Consider the following 12,621-nt stretch of genomic DNA (forward strand, 5'->3'; position numbering starts at 1 on the left):
AAATTATATTGTGTTTAAACATTTGTTCTCTTTCAGGAATTAAATGTTGTCTTTGAAAATATCCCACAAAGTGAGTGTGAAGGCACTTTTCAGACAATTCAAGTTAATGTCCTGGATTGTGACACCATAGGGCAAGCCAAAGAGAAGATCTTGCAAGCCTTTCTGAACAAGAATGGCTCTCTTTATGATCTTCAGCTCAACGAAATGGCCTTGGGTAAGGCATTGCCCCTGCCCTATTTTTGTCATAAATTTATAATCTGGCATTTATTTTCCTTTGTTTACTCTTAGAACAGAATTTAATAATGGGTTTTTGAAAAACCACAATTGAAAATTTCTCTGCTGTTAATAGAATAGGCGAGACCCACAAATTACTATGAATTCATTAAAACCAATCTGTTTTAACTAAATAAATTCTGTCATTTGTGGATTACAGTTAGCTTACGTAATATGTAGCAACCTATTGAGGACTGGGCAAATTAAATGCTTGACAAGCACAGTATCACAGTCACTGTTGCTGCAGTATTAGCTGAAGCAGAATGATCCATTGGGAATAACCAGCACAGCACTGGTAGTAGTGATCCACCTCAATAGCTGCTCACAAAACCCCATTGTGATACAGAAGCTGATGTGGCCATGAAGGAATGGAATATGGTTTCAAATGGTTCACAAATCCAGCATCATCAATGCAAGTACTTTTAGCATCTCGACCTCTTATGAGAATTTTAACAGACTGGCAAAATGTGATAGTGTTGCCTCGCAAGCCACTGGCGGCATCTCAGAATCTAAGCACAGAATATGTTTGAATTGCAACTGTTTTAATTGTTTGGCAGCTCTTCAGTCAGGTGCACAAACAACCGAACTTTTGGACATAGATAGTTCCTCTGAGATTCTGGAAAATGGAATTACCAAGCTGAACACCATACGACATTATGCGGTAAGAACAAAAATCCTTAATAATTTGAAGATCTCTTTTGTAAGGACAATCTGGGATAGCCCAGTGGGTAGAGCATGAGACTCTTGATCTCAAGGTCATGGGTTAAAGCCCCATGTTGGACAAAAGATCCCCACATTGCAGGGAATTGGATAACGCTTGTTGTCCCTTCCAACTCTAAAATTCTATGATCTTCCGTGATCTTCTCAAATACTGTATCTAATAGTTGTCATATGGTCTAGCTGAAAGACTGGACCAGGATTCTCTTGCTAATGCCATCACATACTTGATGTGGGTCTATAGGAAGTCACTTAAGCTGCAGTTCTGTACATTCTTTCCTGGGAGCAAATCCCATAGTACTTGTGAGACACAGGATTGCACTGTTAGCCTAGCTACATTTCCATGTACATTTGGTTGAAAAAGCATTAGTACCGAGTGTTTATAAACAGTAAATTCAAAATGAGAAAAAAGGGAAACCTTTGCAGGCCAAACGTAAATCTCATCAAAATAATGACCAGTCAAAAGTTAAGCTTTTTAAAGCTTGTTCCTAAACCGTTTCCAGCATAATCAAAGGGACTTAATTGGTCACAATCAAGTTACTGAAATGGTTTCAATTGTATGTGCAGCACAAGTCAAAGTCCCACCAAGTTCAGCATTCTTAGTTATAGCTGCTCTTAGTTGGATTGGGGTCACTAGAATTAACTGAGTCTGAGGCAGAACTTTGTGTTACCGTGTTCTTTCCTACTGTGGTTTGGGGAAGGAGATCAGGGCTGGAACATCTGCTTAGCATGCAGAAAGAAGGTACCAAGTTCAATCCCTGGCCTCTCCAGGTAGGGCTGGGAGACTTCCCTGCCTGAAACTCTGGAAAGCCACTACCAATCAGTGTAGACAGTACTGAGCTAGATGGACCATTAGTCTGCCTCAGTATAAGGCAGCTTCCTATGAGTTGCATCTACTCATTGCCTTTCCAGGTGTCTTGCCAAGTACACAAAATTTCTCCTATGTTCCCTTTAATTTGTTTGATTGTGTAATCCGAGATGTTTTCAAAGCCTTACTAAAGTCCTGGAATAGTATATTCCATTTTACACTTTGTCAATGACGTTTAGCACTTCATCAGAGGGAAATTTGTTGCCATGCTCTTTCCGCATAAATCCAGTTGAATTCATCTCAAGTACTCACCCACAAAATACACAACGTATATTCTTGTACTTAAATTTTTATTTACCCTTTTGTTAGCCCTGTGCCCCTTGAGAGATTAGATTTTATTTGGAGCTATCTTTACTTTGTTTTTGCTATCTTCATTTTGCCTCTGCTTGGCTGTGCTACGTGTTCTTTTATTTGGGGAAAGCCCTATAGCTCAGTAGTAAAGATTATGCTGTGCATGCATAAGGTTCCAGTTTTAATCACAACCATCTCCAGTTAAAAAGATTTCAGTCACAGCTGCCTGTGATTTGGAAGAGACACTGCCATTTGGCCTTGGTAATATTTGACTGGATGGATAAATAATCTGATAGTAAAAGAGAAAAACAAACCCAGTTTTTCCTGTTCTTCATCTTTCAGTTTTTGTAAATTTCCTGTTTCAGGTCATCAAACACTTCATCAGTTGAACAAAATCTATTTTTCTTGCACTTTCTAAATCTTGGTGTAACTGCAGGATTCTATTGGCAAAGGATAAGCTTTACACTGAGCCGGCTGCTGCACTTTCCCCCATTTTTGGAAGGCATCCTATTCTGTGCAAGTCATTTCAGTAACTGAGTAGCAATATGGAAGCACTGTGTTTTCAAACACACAGCATTCAACTGCTGAGCACTGCAGCTATCAGCTAGCTGGATTACTTTTGGACCCATTATACAGATAACAGTCTGGCTCACCAGAATGTTTATGGTTTTAACAGCCTTTGAGCACTGTTTTGGTTGGAACTCTTAATCCAGCCATTCCAAGGTTTTTTGTCCCACTTGATTAATGGGAAAATCTGGACTGCATGCTTTCAGCACATAGCTCATGCATAGTGGAATGTGACCAGTTTATGCCTTAGCAGGACATGTGAACAGTCATTATGATACATGTGCTTTTCAGATAAGCATGTCACATTACATTAAAAAAAAATACTGCACACATCCCAAAATATAAGGCCCTTTAGGAACGTCAGCCTTTATAGCATGGCTGGCTGGCTGCTTCAGAATAGAAAAAACCCTATAGCTACTCTAACTTTGCACTTAAGAAGCCTCAGAGTGGGGAAATGAACACAGAACATAATGCATTCTTTGACCTGTGCTGTGTATGGGACTGTGCTGGCTGGGAATAAAGTAACACGTCACATGCAGTGGATTACATGAACTTTGAGGAACCGTGTAGTTTTTGAAAAAAATGCATATTACAAAAGCTGTTTTATTTCCTTTTCAGGTTTCAGATGGAGCAACTATTAAAATCTTTAAGAAAAAAACGGATCTATCAGGTACTGAAACCAATACAAGCCTGATATATATCATTGTGATGGCAGGATGGGGGACCCTTCCATAGGTTGTTGGACTGCAACGCCCACCAGCTGCAGCCAGAAAGGCCAATAGCCAGGGATGGCAGAAGTTGTCGTCCAGCAACATATGAACAGCCACAGGTTTCCTGCCCCCACTGTAATGGGTTTTATAGAGCTATGAGTATATAGCAGACCATTTCAACCATAGTTTGGAAGCAGCCGTTTATGCAAAGGGTCCAGTTTTATGATCTATAAAAAGAATAAGTTGAAGAAACTCACAAGGATGGGGAACCTGTGGCCCTCTAGCTGTTATTGGGCCACAACTCTCTCCCCCCCCCCCATCTTGAACCATTGGCCATGCTGGCTGAGACTGATTTCAACTTAATCGGCCACAGGCTCCCCATTTTGGAATAAGCTCTGATTAGTCTAAAAGAGCATTAAGCATACAGCCGGATGCTTCAGGGAAGCTTATATGTAGGTCATAAAGATAATATTACCCTTTTTTGTATGTTTGCAGGGAATATGGAGAGTCCATTTAAGGCCAAAGTAGACAAGGCACAAGAGAAATTTGTAATTTTACACATTGTGAAATCAGCCTCATAGTTCGGATTGATGCAGGGTTGGTTTCACGAAGGCAACAGAATGCTACAGCAGATGTTTCATTCTGCTTTTCTTCCTGCTCCCAGAGGGCTGGGATGATATTTTGTGACAGAAGCTGGCAAAAGGGAGCAGTAAAGCCAATGATACGGATAATTTATTTGGCCTGTCTTCTTACTGCACAGAGTGGTGGGAATTACATTGTGTAGTTATTACATTTATATCCCGCCCTTCCTCCCAAAGGAGCACAGGGTGGCAATTACACAACCTCAGGGTCCTGCACAGGAATATAATTAAACATGGATTATTACCTGGATGTCCTTTCTTGGCAACTGCTTAATCCCTTTCACTGTGTGCATTTCATTCATTCTCTCTCTCCCCCTTTAAGCATGTTTCTCAGATGGGGAATACCCGAACGACTATTGCCATCTGGTAAGTCAGCAGTATCTGACAACTAGATGTTTTTGTTATATATTATTGCGTTCCTTAACCACTGCATCTGCATGCACCTTTGTGTATACCTTTCTTACAGATATTACCAGATTCCGAAGCAGCCAAAGATACACAGGGTGCAAAACACAAAGGAAAACAAAAATTTAAAGTGAAGGAAATGTATCTTACTAAACTTCTTTCTACAAAGGTAAGTGCTGAACTTTATTTAAGGCTGGGCCAGAAAAGATAAGATTAAGAAGCTTCACAAAGAGGCAGCAATTAACTGATGTAACTTAAAAACACGGAATGAGATTGTAGAACCTATAGTGACCACCTATAGGTCTTTTTTTCTTCTTGGCACATGCAGCTCAACTGGGCTTCCCCATTCATTTACATGAAAAGAGCTGCCCCTCCCATTGAGATGGATCTGAACTATAAGAGAACACTGAGAAATGGCTTTTATACATTGCGATGGTGCCAGTCTTGAATGGGTGACTGAAGAGTGTTCAGCTCCATTCTTGTTGCACTAATTGTCCTTGATAGATGGAGCTCGTTGTTTTGTTAATTTACATCTCAGAAACTCTTTTGTCTAAGCAATAAAACCATTGCCTTTTTATTTCTTTCAAAGGTTGCAATTCACTCAGTTGTTGAAGAGCTGTTTAGGAGCATTTGGACTTTACCAAACAATAAAGCCCCAATTGCTGTCAAGTATTTTTTTGACTTCTTGGATGCTCAGGCTGAAAATAAGAAAATTACAGACCCTGATGTGGTCCATATATGGAAAACTAACAGGTATATATTTACGAATGTGTTTCATGTAAAACTCAAACATAATAATGCATGAACTGGCAGCATGTTCAGCAGTGAAGGGCACATTGGGACTATACTATCAACTGAGGACATGATTATTTATTAGGCTGCTAACTTGCATGAAGCACTGATGTTAAATTACTTTTAGTGGGATTAATAAACTTTTCCTGAAACATTATTAATTTGAAGTTTGCCTTTTCTCTTGCCAGTCTTCCTCTTCGCTTCTGGGTGAATATACTGAAGAACCCTCAATTTGTCTTTGATATTAAAAAGACTCCACATCTCGATGGCTGTTTGTCAGTAATTGCACAAGCGTTTATGGATGCCTTTTCTCTATCAGAGCAACAACTGGGAAAGGTAGTATCTCGATTTCATATTTTACACACCCTTTCCTTAGGCGATACCTTCCAAACCAATTTTTCCACAGTACTGTCCCTACTGAAGGCAATCATTTTACTCCAGACCATTCTTCTGTAATTCAACATTCACTCCACTTCACATGCATGCCCTGAACTTGCAAGAACTTCAGTGTGCAGGTTTTCACATTCAGAGTGCTTTGTGGGATTAGATCCATGCACACTAAAGGGAGCTACATTGTTAATGAGCCCCTATCTGGCATCTGGAGTTGTGTGTATCACAATCCTTGCTGCATCAGGTTCACTTAATAGATGAAGCTGTGGGAGATCAAGTAGTTTACATTTAACACACACACACCCGATAATGGAACCAACTGTCTGATTTGCATGCAGGAAACATATTTCCTATTTTAAAGTTTTTTTAGGTTAGTGCACAAAAAAAGTCAGAATGGAAATTTCAGAAGTGCTAGATTTATCTTTCAGGCTTCCACAACACTGCTCATGAAAAAGCAACTGCTGTGCTCTGTTATATTTTAATGCTTAACCCTGTTTAAAGTTTAAAATTTAATTCAAAGATGCAGTTCCCTTTGCAGCTGAACAAGTGGCTGTGGTTGAAACTTGAAAGCTACCCCAGAGGCTTCCCTTTGACTTGTAATGAACTGGTGCAATAAAGTGGTTTCTTGAATGACACATTTCTGTGACACCCTGAAAACCCAGCAATACTGTTTTCCTGTAGCGTTTCTTTTTCTTTTGGTTGCCGTACCAAAAGTGGGTCAGAAGTTATGTAACCTACAAGGCTGAACAGAGACCACTACCAGCCATGAATTGTGGCTTATTAAGTGCTTGATAAACCTCCTGTTCTTTGCTGCCCGCCTGGGACTATAAGAACAGGAGGCTCGTCACAGGCATGGTGTCTCACTGTATATGGCTAATGCAGTTTTAATTTGGAAGCCTTTTTTAGCACCCTCCTATTCAACACCTGCAATATTAAAAAAGAAAATGACAACAGAGAAAAAAACATGAGGCATAGTCTTCATTACTCTACATGCACCTATCTATACACTGTGGGTAACCTTCTTTCAAGGGACCCAGCTGTCTGACTGAGCTGGTGATAAATGGGAAGTTGCCCTTCTTGATGTTCAGCCCACAGATGGTTGTCTTTTCAGTGCCAGACCTTTTTATTCTCCCCGGCCTTTAATATCCTTCTTGCTTAGCCAAGGGGCCATCACCAAATCATACTGTAATAAAAAGGTACAGCACCAAAAATGTAACTAAAACAAACTATCACAATCCATTGCAGCATTCAGAAAGCATTTTTGTTAATAAAATGATAACTGTAACACTATAATTCTAACCCTCACTACCAAAAAGGGGCCTTTAAAATCTGAACTGCTGTACAGTTTTAATGCTGTAAACCTGCCATTTTATTCTGTGCTTTGTTTGACATTGCAAGGCAGCCTGACATCATTTATATTGAAAGATAGTGTATAGAAATTAACTGAATTTTCACAGGAATCAAAAAAAAAAATTGCAGCATAGCTGTGACCATTTATAACAATAGTTGTCTTTTGTTTTCTTTTTTAAAGGAAGCACCAACAAACAAACTTCTCTACGCGAAAGATATTCCACTTTACAAAGAAGAGGTTAAAGCTTTCTATAAAGCAATTAGGGATTTACCTTCATTGTCCACTTCGGAGCTAGAAGAATTTTTAACTCAGGAATCTAAGGTATCATTTCATTGTTTCTGCCCACCTATGCAGAAAGTATGACGACATGCTGTGCCTTGGCTGTAAAGCAAGAACTGGCCTCTTGAATGAGAAACATCCCAATGGTGCCCTGCAGACACTAGTAATGTTTCTCCCTCACCTTGCATATTTATTAACCCAGTTCCTAGAGCAAAGATTGTGGCCACTGTGTTTCTCCCACAATGCTACTGAGGCATTAAGCCATAGTTTGGCACAGTGTTGATGTCCAAACCTGTAGATAATACCACAAGCCTAGATTGGGACATAACACCCGTGCAGTAGCAGGCCCAGTAAAGTATCACAGTGGCTTGATCTTCACTCCAGAAAGCCATACATCTGCTTGCTTGCACGCAGCCATGGTTTGGCTCAATGTTGTCTGCAAGCCATGTCATTATTAACTATTTCATATGCTGTTAGCATTGTTTCACCAGTTTTCCTTTCCCCCTCGCAGAAACATGAAAATGAATTTAATGAGTCTGCAGCCTTGACTAAAATTTACCACTACATAGCAAGATATTACGATGATGTAAGTTCCTCTTCTTTTCACTCCCTCTCTTTCTCTAGTTACCAAAATGTCTAGTAGTATGCCCTTTATCTATACTACACTGTGCCTGGGGCTGCAAAACTTCTGAGTGGTTGACTGAGGAAGTCTGTAAACATTCCGACCACTTTATGAGCAATGTACAGTGCACAGGTACTTTTTGATCAGGAGCTAAATATACAGCTTGGTTCATGTACATGAGCAGGCCTCAGGTTTGACACAAAAGGAAACAAATCAATATACAAGAGGAGAAAGTGCTCACATTGCAGATGGAATAGAAAACTATGTATTGCACTTCCCCTACAAAACAGAATTGCAAAACTTGATCAAACCACGGTTCGCAATTCTCACTTGCAGGGAAAGTATAAAAAATAATTTGGAAGTAGCAACAAACTATGTATTGCCACAAAAGAAGTGGGGTGAAGTAGAAAGCATACAGGACCACATATTAACCAAGCCAGAGTTTCACATTACATCAGAGGCCGATTTAGGGGAGTACAGCTAGTTCAATCACACTGGGCATGGAGCTTCAAGGTCACTAAAACTATGTAGAATGGAAGGCAGGAGGTGATTGAGGTTGCTGCTGAAATTTGAGGCCCCAAGGACTGCCACTGCATGTAAGGCATGTCTTTTTACTATTTAAAGGTTACTTGAATGTTTTAATTGTAGAACAGTTCAGCTTGTATATTATATTTAAACCCATTTATTATAATGTGCTCTAACAGCAATATGCCTATATATGTACCGTATTTTTCGCCCTATAAGACGCACTTTTCCCCCTCCAAAAATGAAGGGGAAATGTGTGCGCGTCTTATGGGGCGAATGCAGACTCCCTTGGCTTCAGCGATAGCAACGCGAAGCCTCCGAAGCCTGCACTCCGGAGGCTTCGCGTTGCTTCCGCTGAAGCCAGGAGAGTCTGCTCTTTGAGGCTAGCGATGGGGAAAGCAGCGCTTCCCCCATCGCCATCCCCAGAGGATGGGGGGCAGCAGGAAGGCGCGTGACACCTTCCAGCTACTCTCCAACCCTCCTTTGGGTTTTTGCGGGAGATGGGGGAATTCCCCCACCTCCCGCAAAAGCAGGCAAAAGCCGTGTGCTCTTTAAATGGGCTCCACGGCTTCTGCGGGCTTTTCTAGGAGGTGGGGGCTTTTCCCCAAGGAGGGAGAAGGGACTGACTGGCAGAGTCAGTCCCTTCTCCCTCCTGCTGGTTTTTGCGGGAGATGGGGGAATTCCCCCACCTCCCGCAAAAGCCGCGCGCTCTTTAAAGGGGCTCCGCGGCTTCTGCTGGCTTTTCTACGAGGGGGGGGGGGAAATTCCCCCATCTCCTAGAAAAGCCCGCAGGAGCCGCACACCATTTAAAGAGCGCACCGCTCTTGGGGGCTTTTCCCCGAGGAGGGAGAAGGGACTGACTGGCTGTTTCAGTTCCCACTCCCTCCTCGTCGAAAAGCCCGCAGGAGTCACGCGGGGCTCCTGTGGGCTTTTGTGGGAGGTGGGGGAATGTCCACTGCTCCCAGAGCTGTGGGGGGGGGGAATCATATTTTTTCCCTTGATTCCCCCCCCCTTGAAAACTAGGTGCGTCCTATGGGCCGGTGCGTCCTATAGGGCGAAAAATACGGTAAATAATCAGTGGGTTTTTAAAATATATATATACATACAGTGGTACCTCGGGTTACATACGCTTCAGGTTACAGACGCCGCTAACCCAGAAATATTACCTCTGGTTAAGAACTTTGCTTCAGGATGAGAACAGAAATTGTGCAGCGGCAGTGGGAGGCCCCATTAGCTAAAGTGGTGCTTCAGGTTAAGAACAGTTTCAGGTTAAGAATGAACCTCCAGAACGAATTAAGTACTTAACCCGAGGTACCACTCTACTGTCAAATTATGTAAGGTAAAATAAAACTTACTTATGGCAATTTTAATAATGAACAAACTATCCCGCATGTCAGGGGTAGTGGCTTAATGAGTTGTGTCAGGCTAGTCAGAGCTGAACAGTTAACTAAGGATTAGTCTGATGAGAACAGAGGAAGGGGTACCTGGTAGGACCTGAAACAGAAACCTTTACCCAAATTAAGCAATACGATAAAAAAAAAGGAGTGACCAAGTCTCACTAAAGTTTATTGTCATAAATACCTGTTTACTCATCCAAATTCTAAACACTTTTGATGCCACATATAACTGGGCCACTCCCCTCCCCATTTCATAGCTTCCAAAGTGTGACTGATTAATCATCTTAGTATAAACATGCCCCTTCAAATCACACCCTATTCTTACAGCTGCTGAAAATGTTTCAGTCTGTGGCTTTGGAATAAAGGATGTGGTCATCTTATAGATACAAATTTCTGTTTTGACCTTGTTATGCCACTGCTACCATTACATAAATTTGGGCTTGCATTTGCTAAATGTTTGTGGTTTTTAATTTAGATAGCTCTTGTCAGAGGAAGTGTTTTATCTTGTGATTGACAATAAACTTATAAACAACAAGATGCATAGGCTGGCATTAGAAGGAATGTGGTTTGCTCAAGCAGAGCTACTGTGACACTGAAAAAATGTGTTAAAATAAGGCTGCACACATTTCTTTTGTTTCCATAGATACTGAATAAATTGGAGAAAGAACGAGGGCTGGAAGAAGCACAGAAGCAGCTGCTGTATATAAAAGCCTTAGCTGACGAAAAGAAAAAATGCAAGTGGATTTCAGATGAATCAACTGCTCCTTTACTAAGCTAGTATGAACTTTAAAAACTGCTACTGCATTCAAAGCATCAAGTTCTCCTCAAGCATTAGTAGTCTACAGCAACTGTAAGTCCAGATGGGAATGAGCATCGCTAGCTGCACCGAAGACGCATCTCAGAGAAGTCTGGATAAACATTACATTGTTGATGTAAATATGCAGCCGTGCGCATAGGACTGGAAGCTTGCTGCCATGTGCAGATTTCCCTTGCCAGATCAAAGCCACTATGGGAAGCAAGATGCTGCACTCGATAGAGACCTTCGGTCTGATGCACCAGGGAGAATCTTACATTAAGTGATTTTGGCAGTGTTTTAACCACTTTGCCAAAATGATTTCCTTACCTCATTTAACTGAGACAGCCTCCTTCTCTAAGTTCCACATGAGCACAAACATGCAGTATGTTCCAGATGCTTGGGTGCGGCAGCCTTAAGAAGCATAACCACTGGATCTAGGAGGCCCAGCCTGCTGAAGTCATTTGCAGCTTTCCAAGAAAATAGTTTGTAACCGACGTGGAATGATATGGGACACTTTACATACCTTCTTGTGGAGAAGCATGCAGAATGGATTGGCTGGCTCGCATCCCACTGGAATTTTCAATTGCTATAGCTGTCTGTGTCCAGCATTATGTATGTTCTAAACATTTCTTCCCCCTGCATAGACAATAGATAAGTTTCAAAACAAACTCAGGGACCACTAAGTATTAAGGTATTTTTAATTGACTCTTCTGAGGCAGAAAAGGGTGCTCTGATTTTTTTTGTACCTGCAGTTGTTTATATTTTTTTTAATGGTAAATGGAAGGATTATCAAAATAAATTCTACATAGCTTTGAAAGTACATGCATCACGTTTTCCAGCTGGGGTAGCTACAGTAGTACACACAAGCTTTCATGGCCCACCATCCATTTTAGCAGAAGCATGAAGTGTTATGCCGAGTTGGCAGGTTAGAAATGCTAGAAGTGCAGACTGTGACAATCAATGAAATTAATACAACTATCTTGGCATTGGGAAGCAAATTAGCAGGTCACTTCTGCAGGCAATACAAATGAATGGGAAGAGTCACAAACAGTGGTCAACACTATAGGAGAGTTGTCTTACCAGGAACAATGCAGGTATTTTTTCATGACGGAACTGCTTTGTAAAGTGCACCTCTGATGTTAACCTCTACCTTAGCTTATGAAACTAATGTAGGTGTCAAGCTGTGTTGTTGCTTGTAGAACCTTTGATTGGCTTGATAACCGTAGTATCTTGCATCAGTCAGAGGAACTAAATAGTGAAATGAAACGAAATATTTGTGACAATCTGCAGATGAAAGCATATTATAACACTTATTGTAAACTGCGTAAAACAATCAAAACTTATTTTCAGACGTATGCAGGTAAATATTTCATCTGATCATGATACATCTAATAACTCCTCTTCTATGAAAATGACGTTTGTATAAAAATGCATTGATGAAAAATACATTGGATATTTACATGAGATGTTTATTTCAAATACAAAGTATTTGTTGTTTACTTTGCTAACTTGTCTTTTTGTTTAACTTGAAGTGTATATATAATTAAAACTACAACATTTCAAAGCAACTCAAAGTGAGAACACATGTCAGACTTTTATAGCTAAACCCCTGCTTTACAAAAGGAAAAGAACAGTGTATCTCTACTCAGCTAGAGTGGCATGAAATGACCTTTTCTCCATACCTCTCTGGTCTCTCAGCTGGAGGTTTATATCACAATTTTTGAATACTGTAGTTGCTAATGCAGGTCATTGCCATTAGCAAGAGAAGTCCCACTAGCCTAAGGTTTGTTTTGTCCTTCTTCCCCTTCGGTTGTGGCAGCTCTGCACGAGTACTGGGAGTTTCAGGAGAAGTTATACTACACATATTCTCCCTTCTTCCCCTACCAGATTGCCAAATTGCAAAGGGGGGAATCACTGACTGAAGCCAAATTCTTCCATGTAGCTGAACAGCCATTTCTGAGAGAGGCTGGGTGATATAGCACCTCTTTTGGCCACTT

General features: G+C 40.9%; 1 protein-coding gene across 1 annotated transcript in view; it reads left to right on the forward strand.

The window, feature by feature from the left end:
• PLXNC1 (plexin C1) overlaps positions 1 to 12,123 on the forward strand; it is a 60,274-nt gene extending 48,151 nt beyond the window's left edge. Inside the window, exons 23-32 of the mRNA XM_028747163.2 lie at positions 37 to 214; positions 831 to 934; positions 3,335 to 3,386; positions 4,390 to 4,433; positions 4,534 to 4,641; positions 5,062 to 5,225; positions 5,453 to 5,600; positions 7,186 to 7,326; positions 7,796 to 7,870; positions 10,472 to 12,123. Of these exons, the coding sequence (XP_028602996.2) occupies positions 37 to 214; positions 831 to 934; positions 3,335 to 3,386; positions 4,390 to 4,433; positions 4,534 to 4,641; positions 5,062 to 5,225; positions 5,453 to 5,600; positions 7,186 to 7,326; positions 7,796 to 7,870; positions 10,472 to 10,606 (1,149 nt within the window). The 3' untranslated portion in view covers positions 10,607 to 12,123. The remainder of the gene's footprint in view (positions 1 to 36; positions 215 to 830; positions 935 to 3,334; positions 3,387 to 4,389; positions 4,434 to 4,533; positions 4,642 to 5,061; positions 5,226 to 5,452; positions 5,601 to 7,185; positions 7,327 to 7,795; positions 7,871 to 10,471) is intronic.
• The last annotated feature ends 498 nt before the right edge of the window (positions 12,124 to 12,621 follow it).

This window comes from Podarcis muralis, chromosome 10 (genome assembly GCF_964188315.1).
Source record: "Podarcis muralis chromosome 10, rPodMur119.hap1.1, whole genome shotgun sequence".
Taxonomy (NCBI): domain Eukaryota; kingdom Metazoa; phylum Chordata; class Lepidosauria; order Squamata; family Lacertidae; genus Podarcis; species Podarcis muralis.